Here is a 14,673-nt window from a genome sequence, read left to right as displayed (position 1 = left end):
GATGCTAATGACTTTGGAAGCCTGAATGAATTTAATTAGAACTCAACTTAGATTCAATTATTACTTGAATTTATTATTCTACTTGGTAGATCAGCAGCCTTTGGAAAGCTGCTTTCATAAAGCTGTTTTATACAACTTTGCATGTACAAGTTTTTTCCTACAGGTTTATATGCATCGAACGAATCTAATACCCATAAAATATAAAAGCAAATATCGGTGAAAAATTGAGCACTTGTATCACATTCCTCTTTAACAATTTTATCTCATTGAAATTGGGCAGCAGGCAAAAAGTCGCATCTTCCATTGCATAAAAAATGTACATATAATCTGGTTTAGAAGTGTATAATTATATAGGGATATCTCTTAGTTGGGCACTTTCTTAAGGAACATTCTTTCTTGTTTGTTTCTTAAAATGTTTTGGACAAGCTTATCAATTACGATCTTTAGGACGCCACAGTTTAAAATCCTATCGAATATGGGAAGAATCAAATGAGACTAGAGCCATGTGGCTTACTTTAAAAACACATCGTTCATTAGATATATTGATAAATTGGCACTCCAAAAATAACTGTTGCTCAAATAAATAAAATAGCAGCCAAAGAGCAGCGTTCGGTGCGACGTGTTCGTTGGGGGTTTTAATTAAATTTACCCTCGAGCTGCTCGCAGTGCTGACATTTATTGCTGACCCCAAGAGCCGTACTACTAATCTGTGTTTAAAATTTCTCTCCTGCTTTTCCCACACACACACACATTTAGTGGCGCCACAACGTCCACGTCTGGAGTTTGAGAGTGCACCGTTGCCGCCGGGCCACAACATCACGGTAGACGCCGGCAGCGTGGCGACTGTGAAATGCGCCTCACATTATGGTAATCCGCCTGCAACGCTCAAATGGTATCTCGGTAAGTAGCGGGGTTGTGTGGCGATGGGGGTTGGGGGTTGGGGCTCGGGGCTTGCAGTTGTTATCCTTTGATTGCAGTTGTTATCTTGTCTGGCCGTGACATAGCCGTGTTAATTAATTTGAACGATTTGCTCTCGACAGGCGACCAGGAAATCTCGCCCATACACCCGCAACTGAATGCCACCGAACCGGACAATACACGCACCTGGTCAGCCACCTCGGTAGTGCAGGTGTCCGCCATGCGCGAGCGACACGGCGACATACTGCGCTGTGTGGCGTTCCATGAGAACTACGAAGCCAAATCGGTGCCAGTGGAGGCCCGTCTCGATGTCAAATGTAAGTCCCACAAAAAAAAAATAACACAAATGCCAGCAAGAACAAGCAAAGAAAAGTTTAGTCTACAGTCTCCGGCTGGACGAAGGAGCGCGTCCCTTGGGCATGGTCCTTAGCTTGGCGGGCTGAGCTGATTGCATTTAGTTGCATTTGGCTTAAAGTCAAAAACTAAAAGGACATTGCAAACAGCTGTAACAATTCAATTAGCCACAATTTGCAGCAATTTCCTGTTTTGTTAAGCAATTCAAGATTTTTGGCCCCAAGACGAGCAGAAGGACAACTTCAATGTTAGTTGCCTGTTGACTTGTTTCTTGTGCTTGTGCTTGTGCTTGTTTTGCTTGAGAGAGAGTCAACTATTGCTCTTCTTCTCATCCCGTTCTTGTGCCTTTTGCAGACGCGCCAACCATTCGTCTAATTGGCTCACCGGAAATCGACTTGGAAGAGGATAAGGATGCGCTTGTTCTGCGCTGCGTGGCCGATGCCAATCCGCCGGCCAGCATCGTTTGGCGACGTGCCGGACGCTCCGAGATAGCCAGCTTGCAGGTAAGCCAGCATCAGCCCCCCCCCCTCCTTCCCCCTTAACTCTCTACAGCAAACCCATTATCCTGGGCAAACCTATAGACCGGCAGCGTGGCATCCTGGCAGCCAGGTTCTATTCCAGCTTGTTGTTTATGTTGCTACGAAATTTCGACGTCGCTTGCCTTATTTATCTTAAGTGTAGCAGAAATTTGTAATTGTATTAAATTGCCATCTCTCTCTTTCTATCTTCCTACCCGTCTCCCTCTAGGAAACGCTGCAGTTGCGTCCTGTTGGACGTCGCGACGCCGGACTGTACACCTGCCAGGCACAGAACTCGGTGGGCACCTCGGAGCAGCTGTCGGTGCAGTTGGACGTGAAATGTGAGTCTCTTACAATATTTATCTTGGCCGCGATTGTTGTTGTTTCAGCATTTGCTTGGCTAACTTTTGCTTAATTTTGTATTGACGGTCGCTCCTCTGTTTATTCTGCCATAGATCCACCGAAAATTATTTCAGCCGGCCCGGACCGTCTTACAACAGCGCCGCTCTTCAGTCCCGCGGCCTTCGAGTGCGTCGCCGATGGCAATCCCATGCCAGCCTACAAATGGGTCCAGAGGTGAGTCCAAGGCCCCCAGCTCTAACCATTCGTGAAATGCGCAAGATGAAGGCTACAAAATTTTTGCGTTGCATACTTTTGGGCGTCGTGGGGATCACGCAGCCGGCATGCGTATAATGCGCCTTATATGCACTGCAACCAGAACACGCGCCTTCGAAAACTCCCTGTGGCGTTAATTAAATCCTTCAGCATTCAAGGCTGCATATACGCATATTTGCGCACAGCACACATAAAGCCCTTAATATGCTGTTCCTTTATCAATATGCCGTGGCCTGTTGACACAGCCCACCCGGTGTATAAGTAATATTGCATGCAGCGCAAATAGACACGCTTTCTGAGACGCGTTCATACATATATGTATATGTTTTAAAATTCCTTATACTAAGCGCTAAAACAGACTGTATGCACTAAAGAGTTTTTGCTTAGCTTACGAACCCGCAGAATAGTCAGGGATTTTTCATGTGCGAACAACTTTTCCGTAAGTCTGTTAAGAGACAACTCGCAAAGTATGCTGTAATAGGGATAAGCTCGCTTAATTTCAATATTAAAACGGGCTATATATATATCACACAAATAAAACAACGCCAATTTCAAAAGAAATCAAATGAGTCTAACGTTAAAAATCTGCGTTAGAATAGACAGCAGCATCTTAATGCACTATATCTCACGATAAAAATCTCACTAATATATTAAGATACAAAAACCAAATTTATTAACGTACCAATTTCTAATGAGATAATGTACGCAACTTCCATCGAATTAACATTCTCTTTTTTAACAAAGTATTTAGTAAAACTATAAAATATTCCCACCGTTTTTAAATATTTTTGAAAATACTTTGCAAACGCTTATTCTAAATATCTCAACAAATAAATCGTGTGGTTAAAGTTAATCTTCCATATTCAAATGAGCTTCATCTATATTGCAGATCTGAAACAAGTTCTAGACTTTTCACTTTTACCTACTATAACTATTTTCAGGAAACATTAACTATATTGATTTAAAGAGTAAATCAGACTAAATCGTTCTATACCTTATGAATTTATTTAATTCTCCCAGAAAATCTTTGTATATATTGCAGTAGAATATTCCAAATTCAAAACTAATTTAAAAGTAACGAAAAAGCACAAATTTTTATCAAACCAAAAAGTTTTTAGTTTTTTATTTTTAATTAAAGCATCTTAGCAGATCCATGGACAAAATAATTTTATTAAATAATGTATAACCATTTTCATACCATATGTATGGGATATAAAAGTCTTATACTCCCTATTAAAGAAGCGAGTTATAAAATCAAATTTTGAGTATCTAGTAAATATCTCAGTTATTATGCACTACGAGAAGCGCGATAAAAATATAGCTTTCGTTTTATTAAAATAAGATTATGACATTGAATTGAAATTGAAATTTCCTGAATGCGGGTGAGCTTCCTGTTGCGCGTGGTGCACAGCTCAGCCAAACAGTAGCAGACGCAGCAGCAGCAGCTGCATGCTTTTATGGCCACGCCCACCATCTATTACACTTGATGTTTGCGTCATTTTAATTAGCTGCACAGCGGAAGTCGTGCACAAAAAGAGAGAACGAGAGAGTGCGAGGGAGAAGGAGAGGGAGAGAGATAGTGAGGAAGGTTGGGCTGCCACATTTTTAATGGCTCACAGCGTCAGTCTTGTGTCTGCAGGCTCTTTCTGGGACTCTTGGGACATTAATATGCAAAGCAGTGCCACACTCATCCGTCCGTTCGTACATTCGTTTGTCCATTCAACAGGCAGCAGCTCGTCATGTTGGAAAAATCGAAACACAAAGTACAGTACGTGCCACTCTGTGTGGCATGCCACCAAGCCAAACTCAGCTCCAGATCAGCAGTCTGTACGTGATTTGTGATTTCATTTGTTTGCATTTCCCCCCGTCGATGTGCTCATTGAAGTTACATATGAGAGTTTGTGTGGCTGTGTGTGTGGGTGTGGGCTCTTCTTGAGCTGATTCGCTAGAGCGTCAAATTCTAATAACAAATGCCACATGCAACGTGTTGATTTAATGAAGCGTGCCCGCGCGTGTTTATCAGAAATTAAATGTCAATTGTTGAAAACTAATTTCCACGCGTAGCCCAACCTCCCACCCACACCCAAGACACATTAAATGGCGCGTGCCAAGCAAAACCAATACGGGGCGTCGTGTGAGTGTGTGTGTGTGTGAGTGTGTGTGTGTGGTTGTGTGTTTCGGTGTGTTTGCGTGTAATAAATCAATGGTGGGCGCTGTTAATAGGCTACCTAGCGAGCCGAGGTGGCTCGCATGCCACAGGCACCATTACCGCTGGCTAACGGTGTCCTTTGCTTTGACCCACCCGCACCACACACTGACATATGCAAATGCAAGCCACACAACCGGCCGCCACTTGGCCTGCAAATGTATTTGCAGAAGGAAAAGCCCAAGCGCAGCATAGGAAAAGGCATGTCACTTTGATTTACGTGAAAACATTTCGACGAAGCCTACACAAAGCCCCGCTGAATGGAAATGTAGGAAGCGCTTTGTGGTTGGACTTTTTGTCGAATTTTTGCGACTTCATTTGTGGTGCAGGATTTGCATTTAAATGGCTTGCTAATTTATTGCTTTTAATTGCGTCGCGGCCCTTCAAAAGCCGCTTTAATTGACGATTTAAGCTGGTGACAGAGTCTATGCAAACTGTTTTGAGCACAACTATGTGCGCATATCAAAGGAATTTGAATGGGCGCAATCCGAAACTCTGGCCAAAATTGGGTGTAGGGTGTGTGTGTGTCTGTGTGTGTGGGTGTGGCTGGGCCGAGCTGAGCTGAAAGCATTTCGCAACATAAAAGGCATTTCTCATATTAAAAAATGTATCAAATATTTTTTGCTTGCAACGAAAATATCTCGCCCACAAACGCAATTTTCAATATTGCTGCACAAAACTTGCAACAGCAGCAGCAGCAGCAATGGCAACTACCCCCAACCCCCACCCCAAGTTGCAATGTAGCTGCTGCCTTTTACCCAATCGGGTTGTAGTTCAAAAAGCTGACAGCAAAAAAAAAAAAAACAAAAAATGAAAATGAATAAAAGCGCAAGGCGAAACGCTTCAAAGTTTGCCACGTCTTTTCTTTATTCCACCTCTATTGATCATCTCTTTGGCACTGAACTTGTATTAATAATTTTCTGATTTCCACTTGCAGAATCTCTCATGGCTCAAAGTACGTAGAGCGCGGCAATGAGCCGCGACTGGTCATCGATAATGTCACCTATGAGTACCAGGGCGAATACGAGTGCCGGGCCACCAGCTACATCAATGGGCAGGAGCGGGTAGCCATATCCGATCCCGTGTCGCTGCAAGTTGTGGGTAAGTGCGGGCCACACATGCGTGTATACACAGTTATTTTTTATGTACATGTTGCTGCGGGGCAACCGCAAATGCCACAGCACCGCAAAATATGACTACAGACACAACTGTCCCCAGAGCAACTGGAAAAAAACGTCGTACAAAAAATAGGAAATTTACTGAAAACTGAGTTACGACATGCCAAGCGGGCCGACAAACGACGTGAGCAACTGTTGGCCAAGCTGATGACCAGCAACAGCAGCCAGTATCAGTAATAAAATAAAAAAAATGGTTACCTTTGGCATGCTGAAGATTAAATACCCTTTAGAAACATGGAAATATGAATTATGAAAGTTTTTCGTCCGATCGGCTTCTAACTAATTTTTAGATCTTCTCAATAAAAAATTCATCAAATTTGCTGCAAGTTGTATTGTATTGCCTTACTATGCGATTCTCATGAATACACGTAAGACCAATAGTTTTTCATGCTATAATATTTACTATGATATTAAGAAGTTGTGGCAATCTAAAAAACTTTTCTAGTATTACGTAAATATCAATTAAACTAAACGCAGAACAAATTTAATGCCCACTAGGCTGTTAATTATAAAAAAAAACACTGTAGTTCTCGCCCCACTATGCGATTCTCATGTATTCGAATAAGCTTTACAGATTTTTATGCTGTGATTATACGTATTATATTACCATGGGTATTAACATGTTTCCATGGCTGTCTCCATGTATGTCTGCATTATTGCACAAAGTGTATTTTTATTTGTACCCGTGTTTGTACACCAAACGCAGACCAATTTTAATTGCCGCTGCTCTGCAATTCTTGAAAAAAAATTGGAATACCCTATGCAGCGTGCAATATACAGCGCATGGTCACTTGCAAATGCAGAACTGCGTTTAAAGAAACAACTCAACGTGTGCCCCATGTGAGCGAACTAAGCTATTTGGCCTGCTTCTCTTAGCCCCTCCCGAGCATTTCCATTCCCTCCCCGATCCTTCTCTATGTGTTTTAGTTACACAGTTAAGTCGCTCGCTCTGTCGCTCCCCGTGCAGCTAATGCTTACTTAAAATAACACAAAACTCCATTAAAAACTGCAACCGGAAAGCGCGTCGAAAACATTTTAAGCGCCTGCGATTTTGCCAATTCCCCTCCTACCGCTAACCACCCACCCGGCAAGTTGTCGCTGCGCTACCCACCCAATTTGGCGGCTGCAGGCGCCGCACAGCACAGCAAATTTAGCAAGCGGCAACTGGCGCTGGCGGCAACAGACTAAACCAAAATGTAACACAAAATCAAAATGAACTTATGACCACAAGAAAAAAAAAAGCGAATGAAAACATACAAAAAAAAAAAAATGCAGGCAAAAAATGAAGAAGAAGCGCGGCCAAAATGGCAGAATATAACAACTGCCATGGCCAACACAGCCGCGGGCAAGCGTCGAAAAAGCGGGAGACAGAAAAAGACAGAGAGAGTGTTAGAGAGCGCGCGCGAGAGTGAGAGAGAGAGAGAGATAGCGTATATATTTAAATTTAGTGCTGAATACCACAGCACGTACATAATTTATGGCCAACCAAGGACACGAGCAATTTAGCAGAGCCAGTCGTGAAAAAGTGCTATATCCTTTATGGGTATGTGTGTATGTGCACTGGCAAAAAAAAATTGTGTGCACGCCATCCATACATATATGTATAAATATATATATACATGTTTCTGTGTGTGGTGCATGTGTAAAGTAACTAACGAACTAGTTAACTAACAACAACAAAAAAAATGAAATAAAATAAATTGAAAGAAAAAAAAAACGCAGCTCATTATGTGCAGCTGCGCGCTGACGACATTGAAATACCCTACAGACAACAAAGTTTGTCAACATATTTGGTAGCGTTTTCAGCGGCACAGGACACATTTGAAATTCGTTTAACCGCGTCAGATTCAGTTCCCAACAGATACGCTTAAATTGGCCAACAAAATATGCTCAACGTTCCCAACCGTCTTTTCAGTCCTATTTTGATTAACTTGACAGCTTTTAAATAAGTAAAACATTTTTATACGCTGTTTACCTGTTCACAAAGTAAAAAGAGACTTGCCGCCTTTCGTCCGCGCTTGCAAAGTTGTGCAATCTTGAGGCCCCAACTACTATTTTAAGTATTGCGGATTTTTAGTCCTTGGTCAGTTTTAGAGCTCGAGACCAAATTCGCTGGATTAATAGGTAGCTGCATGCCTTTTGAGATCGAGTCGAATGTATGCTTGCCACGCCCATTCTCCCTCCATCAAATCGCAAAAACAAAATTTGTCCCAAACACAGTCACCGACCAAATCATCAAGGATATCAAGTTTTAGCTTAGCTGTGAACAGCGTATTGTGCATTCGACTAAATCCGACCTTAAAGTTCTTTTTGGTTTTTTGTTTAATTGTGCGCTCATAATGTAAGCTAACATAATTTTCGGTTCCAGAAGCATGTAAGATAATTTCAGTGCCACCAATGGATAAATTTATTTAGGCTAACGCTTCGTGCCAAATTGTTATATTATTTATCAAATAAATAATTATATTAACTTATTATATTTGATTGATCAAATATATAGGTATAGTTCTTAGCATTCATATCAACAACGGTTGAATTTCAGCAACAATTTCAATTAAATATTCTCAGGCAATTATTTGCTTTCATATCGGCACAAAGTATTTAAGCTGTAGCTGTTCATTCAAAAAATCGCGAAACTTAAATAATATCCCAAATGCATGCTGGATAAGTACTAAGCATACAAGTTCAAATAAATGCATGTACAAAGTGGCGATAACTTGTAAGTAGAAGAAAAATTAAATTAATTCTAAATAAATAAATCAGTTCCTGGCATAATCAATTTGTATGTATAACAATATGCTTATACATATTAAGAAGTATAAATTGGAATAAAAAGTTCAGTAAATATTAAGCCAAAGGTGCATTCAATTAATTTTTTATTTAAAAGGTTGTATTTACTAAAACATTTTTATTTCAAGCAAATGTCCAAAGCAGAGATTCATATAATACAAAATAGTTATATTGATAAATCACAAATTGAAGCACGAGTTGGGTCGATATTCGTCAATATCCTGTCTATCCAACCGTCTGGCCGGAATCCTGGGAATATATCTTTGTATATATCTAAAATAATATACAACTCTTGTTACCATATTTTGAATGTCATTCTACAGATCATTTGAAACCGAAACCCTTTTACGACGTAGTAAAATCGGTTAAAATAATATTTTGTAGACATATGACGTATGAGTTTTTTCCAGCGGTTGCTCATAACTAACATCAACTTTTTTCTATATGTTTCAGGTGCTCCGCAAGTGCTTCGTCTGCATCCCTCCATGCACACAGTGTCCGTGAAGCGCGGTGAACCGGCCAGCCTCACGATGGTCGTCTGCGCCGATCCGCGACCGCAGCGCGTTGCCTGGGAATGGGGTTCGCTGCGTCTAGAGGCAGGTTCGGGCATAGGTACGTATACTTAACGGAGTGCGCTTCATTGGGCAGCTAATGAAAATGCAATTAGATGCGTTGTTGTAGTTTTCCTTTTTCAATAAGCCCAAACTCAATTAACGCGGCGACGCATCAAACGCATTGCACATCACGCACAGCCACATCGGGGAAAAGGGGGAATATTGTTGCCGTGTGCGTTGGTTTGCCCTGCTGCACGGTTGAGTGCTCATTAACAAACCTTTTCGGCAAATTTGACATTGAACAAACGTCGAGCGTGCTACGTGTAGCTAAACGGGGGACACCAGGAGAGCGGGAGACAGACGTGCCGCACGCTGCACAAATCAAGACAAATTACATGTCCAGAGACGGCAGCTTCGACGCCAGAATCAGACGAATGCCACCATCATGTTGGGCTAGTGTGGCATTAGCATTGGCAGTGGGGCCTGGGTGGGGAAAGCTCTACGCGTAGCCCCGACCATTGCCGGCGCTCGAGCAGACTTCCCACGCTTGTCAGTTGCCGGTAATCCTGGCTCCGACAGACAACGACACAGCCAAGAACCATATGCAGCTCGTTTTTCACTTTAAACTGCATTGCGTAGCGTCTTTTGTGGGCCAGATGCAGCTGTAGATCCATCTCCAGCTTCAGGCTGCCAACAAATCTCGCGCATTACTCTTAATTTTCAGCTTGTCTGCGTGCGCATCCGGTTGCCCGTCCGCCCGTCCGTCCGCCTGTCCGCCCGGCTATCCATCAGTCCGGCAACCCGTCTGTCCGTCTGCCCGTTTCTCTGGCCATGCGTGTAATCCGGCGTACTTGCTACTGACAGGCATCAGGCGAATCGCATTGCATGCTTAACCGCATGATGCGTGGCTGTGGCGTGGCAGCTTCTTGTTGCGCATACAACACGTTGGCTTGGCTCTTCAATTGTTCATATTTTTTTATTATTTTTCGCACTAATACTGAGCTATGCATTTAATGCAAAATTGTTTATCACTCTCTCGCTTCCCCTCTCCATTTTTCCTCAGATCGCTTTCGTGCCGACGATATGCTTACGGATTCGCGAGAGGATTGCTACCTCTCTACGTTGCACATTCACCACACCGATGAACACGACTCACGACCCTACTATCTTGTGGTGGAGAACGAGCGGGGCACCGATCGTCATGCCATTCATTTGATTGTGGAGGGTACGTTTGCAGGTGCATAGTGTTTTCTTTATTTTTCCTACCATTAACAATTTAGTTTACACACACATACACACACACACTAGCACACTGAAACTGCTTTCCTGCAAACAATTTATAGATAAGAAGATAAGAAAGCGATTCTAAGATTGTTAAGAGATTTATTTCCCACCCTACTTTGGTTTACTTTCTCGTTTGAAAAATGATAAATGCGATACCAATTTATTTCTATATATATTCCAATCTATCGATTCTATCAATTCTACCGTTCGGCTTTGTGCGTTACGTGAAATACTAAAAAATGTTTGCAGGGATGTTTTTCAGCCATTTTCTAATGGGCATCTGCAGGTGTATGCGACCCTGTGACACACTCATTGACAATTATTGATTACATTTCATTTTTGCACAATGCATGCCAAATAGCAGAACTTATTAAATATTTTTCATGCGAACACCATATTAATTATTTTAATTAAAATCGAACCAAATAAACAAATGAATATTCCTTTTACGCCTGCAAAATCAACGCCATCGAATATCAACTTTAACAACAATGAAAACAACAACAACAACAAAAACCTGAATAATTGAAACAATTGCCGCTTTTGGCAACGCACAGAACCTTTGGAGATGAGCTACCTACTGGGCGTGGCCGGCGGCTGTATGGCCGCCATTTTGATCCTGATCTGCCTCTGCATCTACGCCGTCAAGAGCAAAAAATGTTGCTTCAAGGGTAAGTGGAATTATTACGTGGATTGTTGTGTGTCCAGCTCGAGGAAGCTGCTCATTAAAAATTAAAACTCAATTCGCTGCAGCAACAACAATGGCAACAGCAACAACAATTGCAACAATTGCAACTGCTGCAACTGTGGGCAAACAGGGCCGCATATTAATTACAAGGCCCTCAAAGCGAACGCGCGTCCCAACAATTAAAGCATTTTCTTCATTATGCCACCAGATGGCGTTGAACTTTACGCTTGCCGCATGCCACATTTTGTTGTCATACTAATTGCAAAAACACAAAAAAAAACTTACACCAAAGCCAAAAGAGAGAGAGAGAGAGTGAGATAGAAAAACAAAAACAGGAAAGCCGCGCCTTTCATTTAATTTTTTTTTTTCTCTTTTCTGAACTTTTTTTTTCTTTTTGGTTGGTTTGAAACTCAAATAAATCTCATAAAATATTCATTAGCGCATTTTGCGCCGGCAACGCCTGCGGTCAGCTGGCCACAAGACAAAAGGGTTAAGGTCCTAAGCAGCACAGCTTTCAGTTAAGAACAACATATTTTTTGTTGAGCCCACCCTTAGAATATTTCTTTACTTGTATGCGGCAGCTTAAAGTCGTTGAATTTTTTGGGGCTAGATGGACTCTGGATAGGGGCTGCTTTGGCTAATTAGAAATCAAAATCGCGCCGCAAAACTTTTGCTCCACGCGCAATTAAAATGCACATTTGTAAAAACAATTTACAAAGCAGCAAAAGAAAAACAATTTGGCAAAAGAAAAAATATAATGAAAAAAAAAAGCAGAAAAGAAAAACTTTGCCAAAAAAGGAACTTGCTCAAGGACACGCGCTCAAGAGTTTTGTGGCTGGCTTGAAATGAATTTACGCTCAGGGATTTGCGCTGGCCGATTGCCTGGCTGAAAATACAGCTGTAAACCGTAAACTTCGAGTCGTAAATAAAGCCAAATCCCGAGTAGCCCGGCGTCTGCAATTTCTCAGTTGTCAATCAAAATGTCAATTTTCACACAGCGGCAGCAAACGTGAACATCTTGAGCAGCTGCCGCCAATTGCCAAGTTATCAAATGGCATTTGACAGATCTTCAATTGCCCAAGCTACCCCTATCCCCTACACACACACACACACACACACACACACACAGTAGTGTGCAATACCATCTAGTCGAAATCCATCAACATTTTTCCGCTCTTTTAGCTGGCTTTAGGCAACTTTACACCTTTTGGCCATCAATAAGTTTACGGCTCGTTTGTGAAAACGTGGCTGCAGATACAAAATGTATCTGTATCTATACGTGCGTCCAGCCATCCATCTATTTACCTACGTCTGCCTGTCGTATCTGTCCATAAGCGTGGATAGTACTAATTTTTAGCGGCTGTATGTTAAAAATCCACTCTATAATGTACATATGTACAATATACACAAATATATATATGTGTATCCATAATATACGCCAAATCGAAAGAGTTCTCATAAATACATTATTTTTGCTCGCCTTTGCAGGTTCCACGGGCTATAAATCATCGGATAAGGACAGGTAAGTTGAAGCGAAGCATACATACACACATACACACACGCACACACACACACACACACACACACACACACACAACACACCACACAACAAATGGCCGGTTATGATACATTTTTATGGAAACGCGCTTGCAACGCAACGCATCGGACAGTCAACAGGTGGCGCTGGCGTGCCAATTTATGCGTCCCGCAAGGCCATACTTATACACACACACACACACGCGTTCGCACACTCGCTCATAGCCATGAATAATGCGCACGGTGTGTTTGTGCGGCGTATGAAATATCCAACGTTTTCCATACATTCAATATTGCAAAGTCGGCTTTTGAATATTTCTCTATTTTGCCGCCCAACGTCGAGCAAACACATACACACACACACACACCCCCATACCCCCTTAACAATCGCTCATTGCCGCCCCTCATTTTGTCGTGACATGAGTTATGAGGCTGTGGCGGTTATTTGGCTCGCCGCTATGCCGGCCCCTCGTTGTGTCTTGTTGCCACATTTAAAAATTACCATATTTTATTTATGGAACACACTCTCGGACAACACACACCCACGCGCGCACACACACACACACACACACACACACACAATCCAGTAAGCAAAATTGCATAGCATAGTTTTTGGGGCGCACCATTATGGCAACGCGTTTCAGTGTGTGTGTATGTGTGCTTATATAGCGGAAATGGATTTTGAATTTCCGTTATAAACATAGTTGGCAACACAACAACCAGGGCCTCATTTCAAGCGGCATTACAAAACCGCCTAGAACTAGCCTCCAAAGCTAACAAACTAATTTCGAATATTTTTGTGTCTATCAAGGCGAATGAAAGATATTGTCAAATAAAATCTCCCTCGTGGTTGTAATAAACCACGCCCGCCTCCGCTTCAGCATCAAGTCAACAATTGCCGCCAGGCATATGAAAAAGCTTGATGTTTAGTTATGCGATTGGCATGAAATTTGCCAATCAAACGGCCGCAAATTAGAAAATAAAAGAAAATTTCGTTTAGCAGAAGATTAAATACTCTTGCAGACAGTTAAAAGACTTATCTGCCTTTTTCATAGAACTCACTTTTCGCATGATTTCTAATAGTATTCATAATTGAAATCTTGCATCCTTATAAATCTGACTAATATTTCCAATGGGAGCTATATATGGTCAAACCGGATAAAAATAGCCTTAAAAAGTACCAAACTTTATTGCATAAAAAGCTTGTCCTTTCGATATCTTCCCTGAAATAGTACACAGCTGGAGCAGAGTTTATAATAACCTAGGCAAGCGCATAAGAATCTAGCCTCTCCTCTTACATGCCCTACACGATTGTCACCCGGCCTTATTGCAAAAATTTTCGATAACAATTTCTTGTTTTCTCTTGTTTGATTTTTGCCCGCAGCGAAAAGGCTGATTTGAAATCACGCTCGGATAGCACAAGTGGCCCCCAAGGTGATTCAATTTACACAACGCCTGCCGGCTTCCATCATCACCAGCAACAACAGCAACAACAACAACAACAGCAGCAGCAGCAGCAGCAACAGCAGCAACAACAGGCAGCAGCTGCGGCGGCAGCGGCATTGCACGCAACCTCGCAGCATCCACAGCAGCAGTATCCGGGACATGGATCGCCGGAGGCAATGAAGGTACGCATGGCTGCAATGATATTACAACCGCCCACTAGGGTCTAGCAGGCAGTTGATAACGAAAGCAACGAGCTTCAGTATCAACAACAGCAAGCTCAACAACAACAACAACAACAACATGAACATGAACATGAACATGAACATGATAATAGTAATGCCAACACCAACACAAGCACAAACACAAACACAAACAGCAACAACAACAATAATATAAATACCACAACGACTGCGACAGCGACTGCAACACTGACCAATAGTAGTAACAATAATACAATAGAGTTAGCCAAAGCAACGGCCACTGGCAACAGCAGCAATAGCAGCAACAGCAGCAACATGTTGGCTGAGGCGCTCGGCAGCAGCAACAGCTCACATAGCCTAAGCCTAGCCAGTACGCTAAATAGTAG

General features: G+C 42.1%; 1 protein-coding gene across 1 annotated transcript in view; it reads left to right on the top strand.

Annotated features, from left to right (window-relative positions):
- LOC135432910 (uncharacterized) overlaps window positions 1-14,673 on the top strand; it is a 73,269-nt gene that overhangs the window by 51,646 nt on the left and 6,950 nt on the right. The window contains 11 exon segments of the mRNA XM_064688806.1: window positions 757-900; window positions 1,041-1,235; window positions 1,627-1,775; window positions 2,020-2,131; window positions 2,246-2,366; window positions 5,549-5,712; window positions 9,033-9,191; window positions 10,197-10,370; window positions 10,975-11,088; window positions 12,594-12,627; window positions 14,026-14,604. Coding sequence (XP_064544876.1) covers window positions 757-900; window positions 1,041-1,235; window positions 1,627-1,775; window positions 2,020-2,131; window positions 2,246-2,366; window positions 5,549-5,712; window positions 9,033-9,191; window positions 10,197-10,370; window positions 10,975-11,088; window positions 12,594-12,627; window positions 14,026-14,604 — 1,945 coding nt within the window.

Source organism: Drosophila montana, unplaced genomic scaffold (assembly GCF_035044405.1).
Source record: "Drosophila montana isolate Dmon_TW-CO22-7 unplaced genomic scaffold, ASM3504440v1 contig_1505_1, whole genome shotgun sequence".
Classification (NCBI taxonomy): Eukaryota; Metazoa; Arthropoda; class Insecta; order Diptera; family Drosophilidae; genus Drosophila; species Drosophila montana.
Note: the sequence above shows the minus strand (reverse complement) of the source record. Positions and strands in the feature narration are given on the sequence as shown.